The sequence below is a fragment of the Perognathus longimembris genome, chromosome 2 (genome assembly GCF_023159225.1).
Source record: "Perognathus longimembris pacificus isolate PPM17 chromosome 2, ASM2315922v1, whole genome shotgun sequence".
NCBI lineage: Eukaryota > Metazoa > Chordata > Mammalia > Rodentia > Heteromyidae > Perognathus > Perognathus longimembris.
In genome coordinates this window covers 60044498-60063430 of record NC_063162.1, presented here as the reverse complement: position 1 = coordinate 60063430, position 18933 = coordinate 60044498, and the positions used below count along the sequence as shown (strand labels likewise).

General features: G+C 44.2%; 1 protein-coding gene across 1 annotated transcript in view; it reads right to left on the bottom strand.

The window, feature by feature from the left end:
* Wdfy4 (WDFY family member 4) overlaps window positions 1-18933 on the bottom strand; it is a 268449-nt gene that overhangs the window by 88656 nt on the left and 160860 nt on the right. Inside the window, exon 43 of the mRNA XM_048339220.1 lies at window positions 16143-16309. Coding sequence (XP_048195177.1) covers window positions 16143-16309 — 167 coding nt within the window. The remainder of the gene's footprint in view (window positions 1-16142; window positions 16310-18933) is intronic.

Below are 18933 nucleotides of genomic sequence, written 5' to 3'. Positions count from 1 at the left end.
TACATCACAAAGAAACCTATGGGACACAGCTAAGGCAGTATTGAGGGGCAAGATCAGCGTCCTCAGCACTCACATTAAAAGAATGGAAACAGAGCTGGTGAATAACCTCACGATGAAACTAAAACAACTGGAGAAACAAGAAATGATCAAATCTAAAATGACTAGGAGGAGAGAGATCACAAAGATTAAAGAAGAGATAAATCTGATCAAAAATAGAAAGACCATTCAACAAATAAATAAGACTAACAGCTGGTTCTTTGAGAAGATAAATAAAATTGACAGACCCCTCACAAGACTTACAAAAAAAAGAAGAGAAGAGACTCATATACGTAAAATCAGGGACTCCACCGGAAAAATTACAACAAGTACACACGATATTCAAACAATCATAAGGAACTATTTTCAGAACCTCTACTCACTAAAAAACAATAATTTTACAGAAATGGATCAATTCTTAGAGAAGTATAAACTGCCCAAACTGAACCAAGATGAAATAAATCAACTAAATAAACCAATAACTTACAGCGAGATACAGGGTATAATCAAGAACTCCCAACAAAGAAAAGGCTAAGCCCAGATGGATTCACCAATGAATTCTATAAGACCTTTAGTGAGGAGCTAATACCAATACTCCTCAAACTCTTCCGCGAAATAGAAACAGAGGGAGAAGTCCCAAACTCATTCTATGAAGCTAATATCATACTCATTCCCAAACCAGGCAAAGACCCAACAAAAAAAGAGAACTACAGACCAATATCATTAATGAACACAGACGCAAAGCTCCTCAATAAAATATTAGCTAACAGGACCAGAAACTGATCAAGAAAATTATACATCATGACCAAGTAGGCTTCATCCCACAATCACAAGGATGGTTCAACATCTGTAAATCAATCAATGTAATTCACCACATAAACAGAACTAAAATCAAGAATCACATTGTTATCTCAGTTGATGCCCAAAAAGTCTTTGACAAAATACAATATCCATACTTATTAAAAGCTCTGGAGAGAACAGGAATAGATGGAACATTCCTCAAAACAATAAAAGCCATATACAACAGACCAACTGCTAACATCATATTAAATGGAGAGAAAATAAAATCATTCCCACTAAACTCAGGAACAAGACAAGGATGCCCACTCTCCCCACTTCTTTTCAACATAGTGCTAGAATCCCTAGCCATAGCAATAAGGCAAGAGGAGGACATCAAAGGGATCCACATCGGCAAGGAAGAAATCAAGCTATCCCTATTCGCAGACGGCATGATCTTATATCTGAAGGACCCAAAAAACTCAGTACCCAAACCCCTACACCAAATAAACCATTTTGGCAAGGTAGCAGGATACAAAATCAATCCACAAAAGTCAGCAGCTTTTCTGTACACCAGCAATGGACAAGCAGAAAAGGAAATTATGGAAACAATTCCATTTACAGTAGCCAAAAAAAAAAAAAAAAACCTAGGGATCAACCTAACCAAGGACGTGACGGACCTATTTAATGAGAACTATAAAAATCTAATAAGGGAAATCAAAGAAGACACAAGGAGATGGAAAGACCTCCCATGCTCATGGGTAGGCAGAATCAATATAGTGAAAATGGCCATATTGCCCAAATTGTTATACAAATTCAATGCAATCCCTATCAAAATCCCAGTTACATTCTTCACTGAAATAGAGAAAGCAATCCATAAATTCATATGGAACAGCAAAAGACCTGGAATAGCCAAAGCAATTCTAGGCAAAAAAAAGCAGTGCAGGAGGTATCACAATACCAGACTTCAAGCTCTACTATAGAGCTATCATAACAAAAACAGCCTGGTATTGGTATAAAAACAGACCGGAAGACCAACGGATTAGAATTGAAGATCCAGAAATAAAACCACACTCTTACAGTCAGCTGATATTCAACAAAGGAGCTAAAGACATACAATGGAATAAACATAGCCTCTTCAACTACTGGTGCTGGGAGAACTGGGCAACCATATGCAGAAAACTCAAAGTAGACCCAAGCCTATCACCATGCACCAAGATCAACTCAAAATGGATCAAGGACCTCAATATCAGACCTGAATCCTTGAAACTACTGAAGGACAGAGTAGGAAAGACGCTAGAACTTATAGGCACAGGAAGGAACTTCCCGAATATAGTCCCAGGGGCACAACAAATAGGGGAGAGACTCGACAAATGGGACTACTACAAATTAATAAGTTTCTGCACATCTAAGGACATAGCCACCAAAATAGAAAGACAGCCAACGATATGGGAAAGGATCTTTACCAGCACAGCAACAGACAAAGGCCTGATATCTGTCATCTACAGAGAACTCCAAAAACTAAGCCCCTCCAAGCCCAATAAACCAATTAGGAAATGGGCAAAGGAGCTAAAGAGAGACTTCACAAGAGAAGAAATAAAAATGGCAAAGAAACATATGAGGAAATGTTCAACATCCCTGGTAGTAAAGGAAATGCAAATAAAAACAACCCTGAGATACCACCTCACTCCAGTTAGAATGGCCTATACTCTGAACTCAGGCAACAACAAATGCTGGAGGAAGTGCGGAGAAAGAGGAACCCTTTTCTATTGTTGGTGGGAATGCGAATTAGTACAACCACTTTGGAGAACAGTATGGAGGTTTCTCAAAAAGCTCAATATAGACCTACCCTATGACCCAGCCATTCCACTTCTAGGCATCTATCATGAACAGCAGGTCCCAAGATATCAAAAAGACATTTGCACTTCCATGTTTATCGTGGCACAATTCACAATAGCCAAAATATGGAAACAACCCAGATGCCCCTCCACAGATGAATGGAGCCAAAAAATATGGACACAATGGAATATTACATAGTCATTAGGAATGATGAAATATTGTTATTTGCAGGGAAATGTTCAGAACTTGAACAAATAATGTTGATCAAGACAAGCCTAGAACACAGAAAACAAAGGGGCATGATCTCCCTGATATATGACTGTTAAGATGGGGTGACGGGGAGACAGTAGAGACCAGGTCTGTGAAACCAAATACCTCTTGTCAAATGGTATTTCCCATAGGTTTGGGTTAGTGACCCTACATTATGTAACTAAAACCAAACAACTACTCAACATATAAAGGTCAAAAATTGACCTCTCGGGCTGGGGATATAGCCTAGTGGCAAGAGTGCCTGCCTCGGATACACGAGGCCCTAGGTTCGATTCCCCAGCACCACATATACAGAAAATGGCCAGAAGCGGCGCTGTGGCTCAAGTGGCGGATTGCTAGCCTTGAGCGGGAAGAAGCCAGGGACAATGCTCAGGCCCGGAGTCCAAGGCCCAGGACTGGCCAAAAAAACAAACAAACAAACAAAAATTGACCTCTCAGTGGATCACAATAGCTCAAAAGCTATGTATGTACGTTCATATAAGATAATTGTCGACATACTGTCTATTGTAGACATTACATTTAAAGACCTAGGCGAATTTTCTTTGGCGTAGGCCACGTGGCTACTGTATATATTCTTGGTACATTGTGTATTATATATATGTCTACCTGACATTGGTTGGGAAGAGAAAGAAAAACACGGTGTAAGATAACACAAGAAATGTACGTACTGCCCTACTATGTAACTGTACCCCTTTTGCACAATACCTTGTCAAAAAATTTTTGTTTAATAAATAAATAAATTTAAAAAAAAAAGAAATAACAGGAGGGGCTGGGAATATGGCCTAGTGGTAAAGTGCTCGCCTTGTATACATAAAGCCTTGGGTTCAGTTCCTCAGCACCACATATATAGAAAAAGCCAGAAGTGGCACTGTGGCTCAAGTGGTAGAGTGCTATCCTTGAGCAAAAAGAAGCCAGGGACAGTGCTCAGGCCCTGAGTCCACACCCCAGGACTGGCAACAAAAACAAAACAAAACAAAAAGAAATGTACTTGTCTTACATATGAAACTGTAACCCCTCTGTACTTCACCTTGAGAATAAAGAAGAAAAAAAATTTAAAAAGAAAAGAAAAGAAATAACAGGAAATACCTGAAGTTCCAGATGTCTCGAGTTAAGGATGACTCGGGCAACACCTTTGTGACCCAGATCATTTGTCTAAACCAATCATTTTAAACCCTATAAGCTAGCCAATCACCTTCACCAGGCCTGTTCCCACCATTGATTAGGGCAATCATTCTTAAGGATTATTTTATGATTTTCCCGCGGTGTGGTATGATTTTCTGTGTGATGATATGACGCATGGAATGTCCCCCAAAACCCTATAATAACCCTGCTGAATGGAAGGTCGGGGCTCTCGATTCAGACCCGCTGCGTGCCCAGGCTCGAGCATGTGATTACAGAGGCTTTCAGCTCCTTGGTGGTCTTTGGGGACCCCAAAATCTGGGCATGACACTACCAGAAAACCAAAAGTGGTACTGTAGCTCAAATCACACTCGTGACAGTGACCCCAAGCCTGACACATAGTAAGGACAAAAACAGGTCCTTTCCTGCCACAGAGCCCAGGAGGAACAAGCAAGGAGCCTGTGGGGACTGATAATGAGGCCAAGACCAACAGTTTTTCGGGGTAATTTTTGCTAACTGCTAGCCATACAAATGCAGATATTCTGGGAAGAAAAAGCAAGGTAAGAGGTCAGATCAGTTCCCCAGTGTTATGGTTTGAATATTATCTGTTACCACTTGAACTCATGTAGAGAGGCTTAATTCCCCAGAAGAACAGAACAGTGGGGGGTTAATGAGACCACTGAAGAACTGATTGGTTTCTAAAATGGACTGTCATTCATCTAGCTGGAGTCAGTTGTAATAATTGAGTTAGACATTTTTGGCTCACTTGCTTCTTGTCTCACCATGTGATTCTCTCTGTGTCTCTGTCTCTGTGTCTCTGTGTCTCTGTCTCTCTGACTCTCTCTCTCTCTCTCTCTCTCTCTCTCTGTTTCTTTCTCTCCCCCACCACGCAATTCTATCCAGCATGAGATCTTCACTAGAAGCCAGACACTGGCACCATATTGCTTTGACTTTCTACCCACCAGAACTGTGTAACAAAATAAGCCTCTCTTTTTAATAATCATTACTCAGTATCAGGTATTTCATTACAACAATGGAAAAGGGACTGAATGTCACAGTCTTGGACAAAGCTAAGCTAAGCTTTGCTCATGTTCTGGAGCAATGATGAGGCCACAGTAGTGAAACATGGAAAGCTGACCCTGAGTACCAGTTTTCCAAACCAATTTGTCAAGGTTTAGTCAACATCAGAGCCAATGCCAGAAAACTGAGATTCTGGGGTTTGTTCCAAGACAAGCATTAACCACTACAGTCAGAGATGAGTTGGTGCTGAATGATTTTTCCTAAGTGAAGAGAAGCTAAGAGTCTTGACTCCTGTAACCAAGCCTGCTACAGGCAGCTGAGTGTCTAAGCCTCTCTTAAATCCACTTTGTGAGAGAAGCTCGCCCTCAGGCTGCCTCCCAAGCTGCAGAATCTAATGCAGACTGGTTTCCAATTTTATTCGCTCCCCAGATGGTCAGGGAGTCACAGTTATGATAAAGAGGGGGCCCCAGCATCTCTGGGCTTCCCAGGGGCCATCACCATACTTGTGTTCCTGCGCCCACAGTATCCACCTTCAGTTTGACACTGTTCAACTCAACAGTAGTGTGCAAGCAATGTACATTTCATAGAAACCAGTTTGGATTGTGAATTGTGATCTTTTCCTAGGCTAGCAGCCATTCCCATGTGAATCTTCCTAAAGATGCCAAATGCAGTAAGCCATAGCTCCGAGCCGACCTTGGGGAGTATAAGAGAAATAGTCAGACTCCACAAGGAGACATGTGCCAGGCTGTGTGTGATATCTGGCAGGTTCAGTGGATCCAATGTATTTTCAATTTAGAATATTTTCATCTTATCAGGATTAGGGTGGTCACCCTAGGAGAAATCAAGGAGCATCTGTATATTCTCCCAAAGATTGATGATGATGATGGTGATGATGATGATGATGATGATGATGATGATGATGATGATGATGGTGGTGGTGGTGGTGGTGGTGATGTGGCAGTACTAGGATTTTGAAATCAAGGCCTTGCCCATGGGAGTTAGACACTCAACTACTTAAACCATCCCACTTTTTGCTTTAACTATTTTTCAGATAGGGTCTCAAGTTCTTGCCCAGGACCAGGCTTAGACCATGATCCTCCTACCTATGCCTACATACACACACACACACACACACGTGTGCATGCACACACACACACACACACACAACCATCACACTTTCCCTGTCTCCTATTACTTGATACACTGCCACCTTGGAACCTTTCCCAGCAAGAGAGCCATCACTAGTTGTGGGCCTTTGGCCCTACATACCCAAATAAACTTTTCTTTATAAAGCTACCATGTCTCAACTATTTAATTGTAGCAATATAACACAAACTGATTCAAGGGTTACACCAGGCTGTTTAAACTTTCTCCCACATAACATTTACAGATGAGGCCCAGAGGAGAATCTGTCTTTAGGTTTACACACTGACATCAAATTTACACATTGCACCAGCCCTGGTCTAAGCACCTCCAGGAACTCTCCCCTCCCAGTGGGTGGGGCCACCATCACAACCTCCGAAGAGCCTGCAGTGGGGTGGGGAGGTCCTCTGAGATCATGCCATGATTGGGAGCTTCCCTTTGGGGAGACTTAAGTAACAACCAGAATAAACCAAACCACAAGAAAAATGTCTGGTGAGTGCTGGGTCAATAGCTTAGAAATTGATCCTGCTAGAAAAGAAATGGCAATTTAAAAACTAGAAAATGAGCCCAAGTGAACTATTACTTGCTCTTCCACTTAAATTAGCCCTGGGAGGGTGCCTCCCTATGTTACTTATGATCATGAAACCCCTGGTGCCACGATGCTATCGACCACGTTTAGAACAGTGGACCTTGCTTTTTAAGTGGAACTTTTAAGAAGTCAGCCAGCTGAGATATTACCATATTGGATGAGTGGCTGGCTAAGAGGGTAGCTGTAGCTTGCTGTGTATGTGGTGACAAACAAGTTGTCTGGAAATCCTAAAGTTCTGGCACTGAGGTTAGAAGGACGATCGTCCTCTGAATCCTTCGGTGGGAATGGACACGGCACATTCTCCCACAACCAGGTCTCAGTCATTCCCCAGAGAGGCGAGGCCACCTGGGACTCTGCAGATTCCTCTAGTGTTGTTAGCAACCCAGTGCAGGGCTCAAATTTTGCAAGTGGAACAACTGAGGAATAGAAATCACTGAACATAGCTATGGGTTCATTCTCTTGTCTTCTTTTCTGTGATGTGTACTACTGGATGAGTGAACCTTTGCCTTGCTCACAATTATTTATTTATTCATTTATTTGCTTATTCATTTATTTAACCAGTATTGGGGCTTGAACTTAGGGCCTTGTGCTTTCCACTTGGCTTTTGGGCTCAAGACTGGCATGCTAAAGATTGAACCATAGCTCTACTTCCAGCTTCTTGATGGTTAATTGGAGATAAACTTCAATCCTCAAATTCTCTCTCCTCTGTAGATAGAATTCCAGGCATGAGCCACCAGTGCCAGGCCTTGCTCACATTTGTCATCTGTCCCTTTCTACATGGAGGAGGACTGGCATACGGGACAGGTTACAGCCATTCCTGGAATTCGATACCAAATTCACAGGCATTTCAGTTCCTTAAAGGAATAATAGAGTATTTGCATATAACCTAAGCATGTCCTCCCTCATACTTTAAATCCTCTCTAGATGATTTTAAATGTCAAATATAATGCAATGTCATTAAAATAGTTATGTTATATTCTCTAGGGAATAATAACAATAATGTTTAGAACAGACATGATTTTTTAAAATTAATTTTGATCCATTGTTGGTTGACTCCTTGACTGCAGAGCCTGAAGATACAGAAATATGCCTGTACACTCCATTTTTGTGTATGTGTGTTGCTTGTGGGACTTGAACTCTGGGCCTGGGCACTGTCTTTGAGCCTCTTTGTGCTCAAGGCTAGCGCTCTACCACTTGAGCCAAAGCTCCACTTCTGCTTTTCGAGTGATTAATTGGAGATAAGAGTCTTGTGGAGACTTTTCTATCTGAGGCCAACTTCAAACCACAATCCTCAGATCTCCGCATCCTGAATAGCTAGGATTACAAGTGTGAGCCACCAGCATCCAGCTTCCTTTTTTTTTTTTTTAAATAAGGCAGATTGCTGGTAAGAAAAAAAATAATATCAAAAAGTAGAGAGGCCTTCATGGACTCTGATGTCTGCATCTTCTACCTTGGTCACAACTATTTGGAATGTTCAGTCACACTGCAATCAGTGAATGTTAAAAACAATATGGAGGGAGGGATGTGGGCAACATTGATCAAGATGCATCATATTCATAAGCTGCTTTGTTGAGTGTCAACTCATTTTGTACAACTAAAGATACTAAAACTATATATGTGTACATATATATACATATATATATATATTCCACACATATATGTGCAACAGTTAGCAAATACGGAAAGAAATCCAGTGTGTGGCTCCTTATACTGCTGAGTCTTCCAGGTTGAGACGAGGAGCAGGGATGCCCCCTGCCTGCCTCCCTGTGTCAGTGCCATCATGAGCCTTCAGACAGACAGCCTCTCACCTTTCTCTGCAGGTTCAGAGGACACCAGGCAGAAATGGCCATAACTGTGATGCTGTTTAGTTGCTCCACTATAATGTGAAACATCACAAGCCCTGAAGCAGAGCATGAGGATCTGCTCCTTGGCAAATGACTGGATAGATACTGAAGTATGTATCTAGCCACTCTGCACACTGTAAAACCCAGACTCTGGAACTGTCAGGATTTGCACTGCTGTGTCCCCAGAAGGCCTGTGTGGCAAAGGCTTGGTTGCCAGCTGGTGGGCTCCTGAGAAGGAACTGGATTGTGAGGGCTCTGTCATCATCATGAGTGCATTAATCCACTTAGATTCATAGTTAAGTGCCATTATTGGAGGTGCACCCTGAGCTGGAGGAAGCAGGCCACTGAGAATATGCTCTAGTAGGATCTAACTCGTCCCTGGCACCAGAAGGCTCTTTTTCTTTACTTCCTGGCTGCCATGAGGCGAGCAGTCTTCTGTCCCACAAGTTCCCACTGCCATGATACTCTGTCTCTCCTCAGGCCCAGACCAATGGAAATGGCTAACCGCTAACACTATGAGCCAACACAGATCTTCCCTCCTTTAATGTGTTTTCCTCAGCTAATAGGCATTCATTTAAAAACCTACTTTGGCCAGGCACCAGTGGTTTACACCTGTAATCCCAGCTTCTCAGGAGGATGAGAGCCGAGAAGTATGGTTTAAAGCCAGCCAGGACAGGAAAAACTGTGACTTTTATCTCCAGTTGACTACAAAAAAAAAAAAAAAGAAGCCATAAATGGAGCTGTGACTCAAGCGGAAGAGTGCAAGCCTTGAGTAAATAAAAGCTCAAGGACAGTGCCCAGGCCCTAAGTCCAAGCCCCAGGGCTAACAAACAAACAAAACAGCCCCCCCCCCTCGCCAAACTTAGTACATGTACAAATCACTTAGGCATCCTGGTAAGATCCATATCCCCTGGCAACATCCTTAGAAGTTTCCATTCAACAGATGCAGAGTGATATTTCAGAAGCCACTACTGATAAGCTCTCCAGAGGAGTCTGATACAGATTAACTAAATGCTAAACACTGAGAAACTGGGCCATGTGCACCAGCTGGGCTACAAACATGGGGAGGCATCTGATGCAAGCATGTTGTTCACAAGCCCTGCATCATTTGTCCTTCCTTCATGTACCAGGTATGTAGCCAGCATCTGCATGTGCCCCACCCACCAGAAGGCACAAGGAGGGGAACTACAAGGGCCTTCAGGATGTGAAAAGTCTAACACAATGGGGAAGGAGATGAAGGTGCTGTGGGTGAGCAGAGGAGGATGTCCCCCCACCCTGCTGAGCTAGGAGAGGGAGACCTCAGAGAAGTGTTCCCAAGGAGGTAACCTAAGCTAAGGGGTCAAGAAGATTCAAAATGGGAGAGGAGAATTCCAGGATACTGTCTTTAAGTAGCTGGACATATTTTCAGATTATAGACAATACCATGAAAAGAAAGGAAACACTCAGCTGACTATGTGCCTGTATGTGCCTGGGAAGAACATGAAGGAGTTGCTGCTGTCTCCTGTCTAAAGGGAAGGGAGGAAAGGAAGAAAGGAGGGAGGAAGAGAGGAAGGAAAGGAGGGAGGGAGAGAGGGAGGGGGAGGGAGGAGAGAGAGGGATGGATCTATCCTTGAGCTGTTCCTCAATACCAAGGTCAAACTCATTTTTTACACTGAGTTTATATAAAACAAAAAAATCAGATGCTTAATTTTTCATGTAAAAGAATAAAGGCCACATAAAGCATCACTGGTACTCTGACTCTGGATGGATCTAGTAGCTGCACCGAAGGGTGTAAGGGATTGTTCCCACTATGTGGGGGACCACAAGGACTGTGAATTAAATCCATCACCCTCGGAGGTGTGTACAGAGAACAGCCTTGTGGTTCTGGGAATCATTAATCAATGATGCAAAGGCAGTAGGGAATAATTAAAAAATTACCATCCCAGGTACTTGTGGAAGTGACTGGAACCCAGCTGTTCAGACACTGAAGTAAAGTCATTGTTGCCATCCTTGAGTCCAGGACTGCCAGATTCCCCAGGGCCAGGCCAGAGCCAGCAGCTCCGAGGCCTCTGGCAGAGGCAGGCCACAGGTTATGCCCCAGAGCCTCATGGGTATCAGAACAACTGCTTCTGAGATGGCAGGGGGAGGAGCCAGAATTCTAGAGGAGGATCAGGGACAGACTACCATGGCTTTGTCCTGAGGACCCTCTCTTAGAAATTTAGAAACAGCACAAGGTCCATTAGATCTCCAGGAGACATTTGAATGAGGAGAATTCCCAGTCTGACACCAATGCTTGCAGGTTGCCAGCCTGTGTGTATGTGTCTCTGTGTGTATATGTATGTATGTACACACACACAGACACACACACACACACACACACACACACTTTGTGTATGCAGGAGCATGTTCTGACTTCAAAAGCAGTGTACCCCTTCTTCCCACCTCAGTCTCTGGCCTACTGATTTTCAGACTTAGGTAAGTTCCTGGGTCCATCCTTCTGATACGCCTCCATGCCTCATGCTTTAAATCCAGGTTTCATGGCTCCTCAGTCAAAGCCTCAGTCTCAGCAACTTCTTGTTCTGGCAAATTCTACACGTTCAGAAAGGCTAGAACTTTGAGACTTTCCATCCCAGCAAGTCAAAGCTTTCACCTTGATCATCTGTTTTATCTACCACCCACCTGTGTATGGTTTTTTAAAAAAAACTTTTTTTGGTCAGGATATGGTAAAGACATTTGTATATCCATGTTCATTGCTGCACTATTCACAATAGCCAAGCCCTACAATGAATGAGTGTGGGTCAAGAAAAAATGGCACAGGCTGGGGATATGGCCTAGTGGCAAGAGTGCTTGCCTCACATACATGAAGCCCTGGGTTCAATTCCCCAGCACCACATATATAGAAAACGGCCAGAAGTGGCACTGTGGCTCAAGTGGCAGAGTGCTAGCCTTGAGCAAAAGAAAGCCAGGGACAGTGCTCAGGCCCTGACTCCAAGGCCCAGGACTGGCCAAAAAGAAAAAGAAAAAATGGCACATACATAACTATGGGACTTGACTTATCTATTAGAAAAAACAGCTGGGAATGCGGCCTATTGGCAAGAGTGCACGCCTTGTACACATGAAGTCCTAGGTTCGATTCCTCAGCACCACATATATAGAAAAGGCCAGAAGTGGCACTGTGGCTCAAGTTGGTAGAGTGCTAGCCTTGAGCAAAAAGAAGCCAGGGACAGCAGTGCTCAGGCCCTGAGTTCAAGCCCCAAGACTGGCAAAAAAAAAAAAAAAGAAAAACAATATTACGTCATTTGCAGAGAAATGGATGGACAAAGAATAAATCATGTTAAGTGAAGTAAGCCAGGTTCAGAGAGACAAATGACACATGTTTCCTCTCATATGTGGAAGCTAGATCTGAAATACAAATATACATGATAACATATACAGGACTCAATGCATTTACACACAAACAAACTGACTAAAGGAGGATATACTTAGGGGAGGAATCTTCAAGTATAACTCCTCTGAGAAAGTAATGCACTGTTTATCAAAAATCTTACCAGGAAGTGGAAGCATGTTTTTCGAGGGAAGGGCAAAGGAAGCACAAGAAAGAAGGGACAAAGGGTGAGAAAATGCAGTCACTGCATTCAATATACATTATGTAAAAAATGAACTACATTACTTAAGGGCAGGGTTGGGAGGGGAAAAATGGAGGATAATGAAGGAAGGAATGACATTGACCCACAAGCATTGTACTCACCACCTGACTTACAGAATTGTAATCTCTTTGTACAACTACTTAATAATAACATTTTTATTTAATTTAATTAAAAATTAAATTTAAAAGACCCCTTTGGGCCCTCAGAGTTTCCCATTCTGTGGAAACATTCACTCCAGCTTGTCCCTAGCCCATGCCATTTCTTGCGTTGAGAGCATCAATTGGTCTATATGGGTGTGGCTTCATGGATTCACCAAAGGCCTTCACCTTCCTCAGAGCAATGGCATGAGTCCCCAGGTTCTCCATATGGGGATGCTGTGATAATAGCAGAGGTGAGCACCCTCCTCACAGAGTACAGAATGTCAGCGTGGGCACACTGTACTCACTCAGCTTTGCCACAAACTGGCAAGACAAGGAGTAAAACCACATTTTGAAGGAAAAGGTGGTGACATCCAGGGGACCCCATCTCTTCCTGGAAGTCTCTGGGCCTGTGAACAGCAGAGGTGAGACTGGGAACGGGTGGGTCTGTGCCCAGCTCTCCATGGAACCTCTGCTCAGGGGCCAGCAATGCCTGTGCTGGGTGCCCAGTGCTTCTCCAGGGAACAGGCCTGACTGGAGATCTGGTTCTGCTGACCCTGGAGAAACTCAGTGTACAGCTTATCTGAACCCAGAAGCAACTGGTACAACCAACAAACAAATCAAATCAGCTTGTAGCCATGTGCTGGATGCCAACACCTTTAACCTTAGCTACTCAGGAGGCTGTGACCTGAAGATTGCCATTCAAAGCCAGCATGGGCAGGAAAGTCCATGAGACTCCTAGCTTCAATTAACCACTGAGGAGCCAGAAGTAGAGCCACAGTGGTAGAGCACCAGCTTTGAGTAGAAAAAGCTAAGGTACAGTGCCTTAACCCTGAGTTCAAGTCCAGGTACTGGCACAATGATAAGCAAAATAATAAACAGCCCTTGCAAAGAACCAATGTTCAGGCAGAGGCAGAATCTCCTTGGCACTGACGTGGCCCTGTGACTGCTTCTAATTCATCTCCCCTGGAGGCCCGCAGCCCCTCCAGCAGGCACTGGGGCACTGTGCTAAGTGGAGGCTGATGGCTCTCCTCTCCCCCACTCCCCTGCTGGTAATGCAGGCTCCCATCTAGACATTCCGGGATCCCGCTGCCACAGCAAAAGCATGTGTGGTGTTCATGACAAATTCCCCGCTGTGACAGGAAGCCAAGAGACTTGAAACTTAAGTAAAAACTGGTGAGGATGGAAAACAGCCTCCCTACCACAGGGAAAGGCAGCCATCTGTGGCTCCAGACACTCCCCCGCCCCTCAACAACACCCCTGGGGGAACAGCACCGTGAGACCAACAGCAAAAGACAACTTTCGATGCCCAGCTACTCAGGAGGCTGAGATCTGAGGATCGCTGTTCAAAGCCATCATGGGCAGAAAACTCCCTGAGAGACTCTTATCTCCAATTAACTACCCCCAAACCGGAAGTGGAGCTGTGGCTCCAAGTGGTAGAGTGCTAGCTTTTGCCAAAAAGCACAGGGACAACACACCCAGGCTATGAGTTCAAGCCTCAGGACTGGCAAAAACGGATTAAAAACAAACAAGCAAAATCCTCTCAGCTGTGGAACTCAGGGCCAGGCCTGTGAACCCCAGACCTTGCCCTCAGCCCTGTCTAGCTGGTGTGGGGAGCACAGGAAAGGGGGTGCCTGGCTGTCTTTAGTGACTCTCAGAAAGGGTGACAAGCATTGAAGAAGCAAGGAGACACCAGCAGGGCAGGCAGGGTTCCAGAGGTGTCCCCACCCTGACAGCCTCACCCTGGTAACCCTGCCATACACGAACCCCAGTACTGCGGAAGGGACTACACAGGCCTTGAAAGAAGATTTCCATGCACAATTTGATAAGCCCATGGTGAGTGCCCTAGCCACACCAGCAGGAACCTGAGGGAATTAAAGCCAGCTCTTTCACGCAACCCCAGGCAGCAGCAGGACCAGTTTCCCATCCTCTAGGAGTCTGTGTGGAACAGGCATGTTGGGAGGATCTCAGCCATCTCTGAGTCCAGCTCCTGCTCACCGCAAGCTCCCAGGAGGCTTGTCCCCTGCTCCTGAAAGTCCATCTAGGCCACTCAGACTGTAGGCCAGGCTCAGATCCACTGTGGGCAGAGCACCCCTCAGCCTCGTGTGTGCCTCTCTGCGTAGACCTCTCCTGCCTCACTGAGTCTGTCCTATGCCCTCATCTGTTGTTGGGGTGTCTCTTCCACTGACATCCCTGTGCAAGAGCTCAGCTCACTTGTGAGACTGTGAGGCCTACCATCACTCAGACTTCTTGATTTTGGGAGTGTGTGTGTGTGTGTGTGTGTGTGTTTGTATGGGTGTGTGTCTCTGTGTATACTAGTGCTTGAACTCAGGACCTGGGCACTGTCCCTGATCTCTTTTTCTTTTTTTATAGTACCAATAGTTTCTTTTTTATTTTAATATACTTTAGGAAACAACATACAAAGCTGAGCTTCCCCACCATTTCCAGATAACAGCAGGAAGCTCCAATTCCACAAATTTAGCATTTTGTGTTGGCTAGAACAGCAGTCAGCACCAGACTTGAACAGTTAGCTACAACAGAACATCCTTCAAAATGAAATGTCATAATAGCAAGACAGGTAAACTGGGGATTAACAAATGACAACCAATTGGGAAATGACTTAATCTGATCACTGTCCCTGATCTCTTTTTCTGAGGCTGGCACTCTGTCACTAGAGCCATAGCTCTACTTCCAGCTTTTGCGGGATTAACTGAAGATTATCATAGACTTTCCTGCCTGGGATGGATTCAAACTGTGATCCTCAGAGCTGAGCCTCTGAGTATCTAGGATGAGAGGGGTGAGCCATAGGCACTTGGCTGAAAATTAAGTCTTTAATGAGCACCTCATGTGCACCCCATTCTGGTCTAACCTTTTTCTTCCACTATCTCAATAAGGCCTGACCCAGAGTAGTAGGAAATGTCTGCCATGTGCTCCATGGTGTCTGCTGTTTATCACGTAGAGATTTGAACCCAGGTCCAATTTCCTGTAAGATATCCGCTTCATCTTCCATTCCACCCTTACACTTGAGCAAGAGGGCCCTATTCTGGACCCTATGGTCCCAGATATGATTTGGTTAAATGCACCCCAAAATTCCATATGTAAAGGCTTGGTCCCCAAGGTAACAATATTAGGAGGTGTGGTAGACATATAAGAGGTGAGACCTAGTGCCAGCCCAGACTGAAAAATGCCCAAGGCTCTTATGTCCAATTAAACACCAAAAAGCTGGAAGTGGAAGTATGGTTCAAATGGTAGAATACCATCCTTGACTGAAAAAAACTAATCTGAGTTCAAGCTGCAGTACTGGCACATACATATGGAAGAAAGAAGGAAAAGAAAGAGAGGGAGAGGGAGAGAGAGAGAGAGAGAGAGAGAGAGAGAGAGAGAGAGAGAGAGAGAGAGAGAGAAGAAAGGAGATAGAGAAAGAAAGAAGGAAAGAAAGAAAGAGAGGAGAGAGGGAGACAGAAAGAGAAAAAGAAAGGGATCAAGAATTCTCAACTTAAAACTGGCCCCTCAGATTGCTATGAAGGTCAGTGTAGGAAGTTACAGATTTTACCCAATGATTTGTTCATTCAAATGCCTGGCCCTGGTCCCCACACACTTTAGAGCCTATCTTTGTGCTCATTGATGAACTAGTAGACAGTTTTAATCACAAGTGGAGATCTCCCTTCCCGCGTGAGTGAAGCCAATTTGGTTCTCGCCTGTGTGAAATTCTTCGTGACTAAAAAGGGTGGCATGGTATTACCTTCTCTTGATCCAGAAGCTCCTGTAAAATCACTTGTCTCTCCTGACACAGCTCCAGGAAATCTTCTGAGTGTAGACTTTCATGCAAGGCGGGGAAGAATGTCAGCTGTGTGCAGTCCACAGCCACCTCATCCAGCTCCTTGTCATTGTCCTTGGGCATCAGCTCTTCTGCAGTATGGTGAAAGGACACACAGTGTGAGCATGAGCAGCCTGGCATCACACCCCGAGGGAGGGCATGCAGCAGGTGCCCATGTCACCAAGAGGCAAAGCAAGGCTCCAGGACACAAGTGCACCAGGTAGCTCACCACTGCTTTGAAAAAAAACACAACTCTATAATGTACTAGGTGAATTTCCTATGGCATACTCCCTGTGGTTAATGTATATGCTTTGGGTACACTGGATATTGTATATATACTTACCTGAACTAGGGAAGGGAAAGAAAAATGAGGGAGGGTATAATAAATATGACAAAAAAATGTACTCACTACCTTATTATGTAACTGTAACCCCTCTGTGCATCACCTTGAAAATAAAAATTAAAATAAAAAAAGACAACCCCTGCCCTATCCTGTGGTGTATTGGTCACCACACCTGAAAACTGACTTGCCTGGGTGTGCCCGGACCTGCCCAGACCCCAGCCCCTCATTGTCAGTAAAGCAGCTCACTATGTGTGTGTGTGTGTGTGTGTGTGTGTGTGTGTGTGTGTGTGTGTGTGTGTGAGAACTAGGACATTAACTGGGGACCTGGGTAATATTTCTTAGCTTTTTTACTCAAGGCTGGTGCTCTACCACTTAAGCCACCTCCACTTCTAACTTTTTAAGTAATTAACTGGAGATAAAAGTCTCACAGGCTTTCCTGTTCAGCCTGGCTTTGACTCACGATCCTCAGATCTCAGCCTCCTGAGTAGCTAGGACTACAGGCACGGGACACGGGCACCTTGCTTGTGCATCCTTTAACAAGAGTGTTGACAATGCGAAATATTGAAGTGGTATCTTCTTATTTTAAAAAGGAACTGGCTCTGGTCAGTGGCCCCAGAAAGCTCTAAGGACAATAGTCCCCCTAGGAAGCTCCTCTCTGTGCCTGACCTTTGAGGTGATGGTTATCCATCCAGTCCTAGACAGCTTTGTGAGCATGGCAATGGATACAAGGAAGAAATGACCTTTTCTGCCCAAGATCACATAGCTGCTAGAACTAGGGGCAAGAGCTAAACCAGGTCTACCAGAGTGGTCTTTTAACCTGTAGGCTGCCTGGCTTCCCAAATCTTTCCTGTATGTATAAGTGTATGTACACAGACATTATTAATTTTTAACATGCTCATAATAATATGTCATTTATACTTTTTCTTCACTAATACTTTTCATTCAAGAGTACATCACGGGCCAGCCACCCATGGCTCCAGAAGTCTGAGGATCACAGCTCAAAGCTAGCCCAGGCAGGACACTCTGTGAGACTCTTATCTCCAACTGACCACCAAAAAGCCAGAAGTGGAGCTGTGGTTCAAATGGTAGAGGGCTGCTTTGAACAAAAGAGTTCAGGCCCTGAGTTCAAGCCCCAGGAGTGGCACACATCGCTATCACGCTCTCTCTCTCTCTCTCTCCCCCCCTTCTCTCTCACACACACACAGCACATCATAGTCACTTTTCCATTCCATTTAAAATTTTCTGCACAACCTAAAAGGCTGTGAAATGCTCCATTATTATGTTTTTATTAAATTCTCTATTGTTATCATGAGTCAATTGTCCTATATTTCAGAGGTGCAATAGATTCAGTGTTCGCCCTTCCAGGAGTGAACTGCTTACTATCTCCTCTGCACATATGTAGGCTTTGTTCCTGAGACAGGGACTTGTGTACCCCAGCTAAGCAAACAGCTAGGTAGTCTTCTGAACCTGCCTCTTCCCCATCTGCATGTTCTCAAAGCAGCCACACTCCTCATGATTACAAATCTGAACCACAATCAGGATTTCTCAATGTGAAACAACCTCAGGTTGTTACAGAGGTCAAGGCCAAAAGATGCAAAGGTCAGAAGATTTTACCCAATGATTTGTTAGTTTGAGTCCCATCTTTTAAGGCTTCTATTGGCAGCCTTGGCCTGGACCCCACAAACTTAAGAGCCTATCCTTCTGCTTATTGATTGACTAATTAACAGTTAGATATCCCTTCCCATGTGAGTAAAGATACCTTGTCTCTCTCCTGTGGAACATCTTAATGAGTAACCAGAGTGGCGTATATTATCCTTTCCTTGAGCAAGAAGCTCTTGTAAAATCACTTGTCTTTCCTGAGGTAACTCTCCAATTAACCAGCATAAAGCTAGAACTGAAGGTGTGGCTCAAAGTGGTAGAGTGCCAGCCTTGAGGGGAAAAAAGCCCAACAAAAGCACAAGGTCCTAGGTTCAAGTCTCAGTACCAGAAGAAAAAAAACCCCACAAAACAAAAATGATTTCATGCAACCTTTTTAAATTGGAGAAATAAATGTAGATGTTATGTCTGTCATTTTTATAACCAGAGTTCAGAGTAAATATTTTCTTGTTTTCCTCCTGTGTGTTTGGGCCATATATGAAACACATATTTGAATTGTTTGAGGACACTTTTTTTTTTCTTTTTGGTACTCATACTCGGGCTTGAACTCAGGGCCTCAAGATCTCCCTAAGCTCTTCACTCAAGGCTGGTGCACACCATGTATGCCACACCTCCACTTCCAGCTTTATGCTGGTGAACTGGAAGTAAGAGTCAGATTTGTCTGCCTATGCTAGATTCAAACCTTCATCCTTAGACCTCACCCTCTTGAGTAGCTGG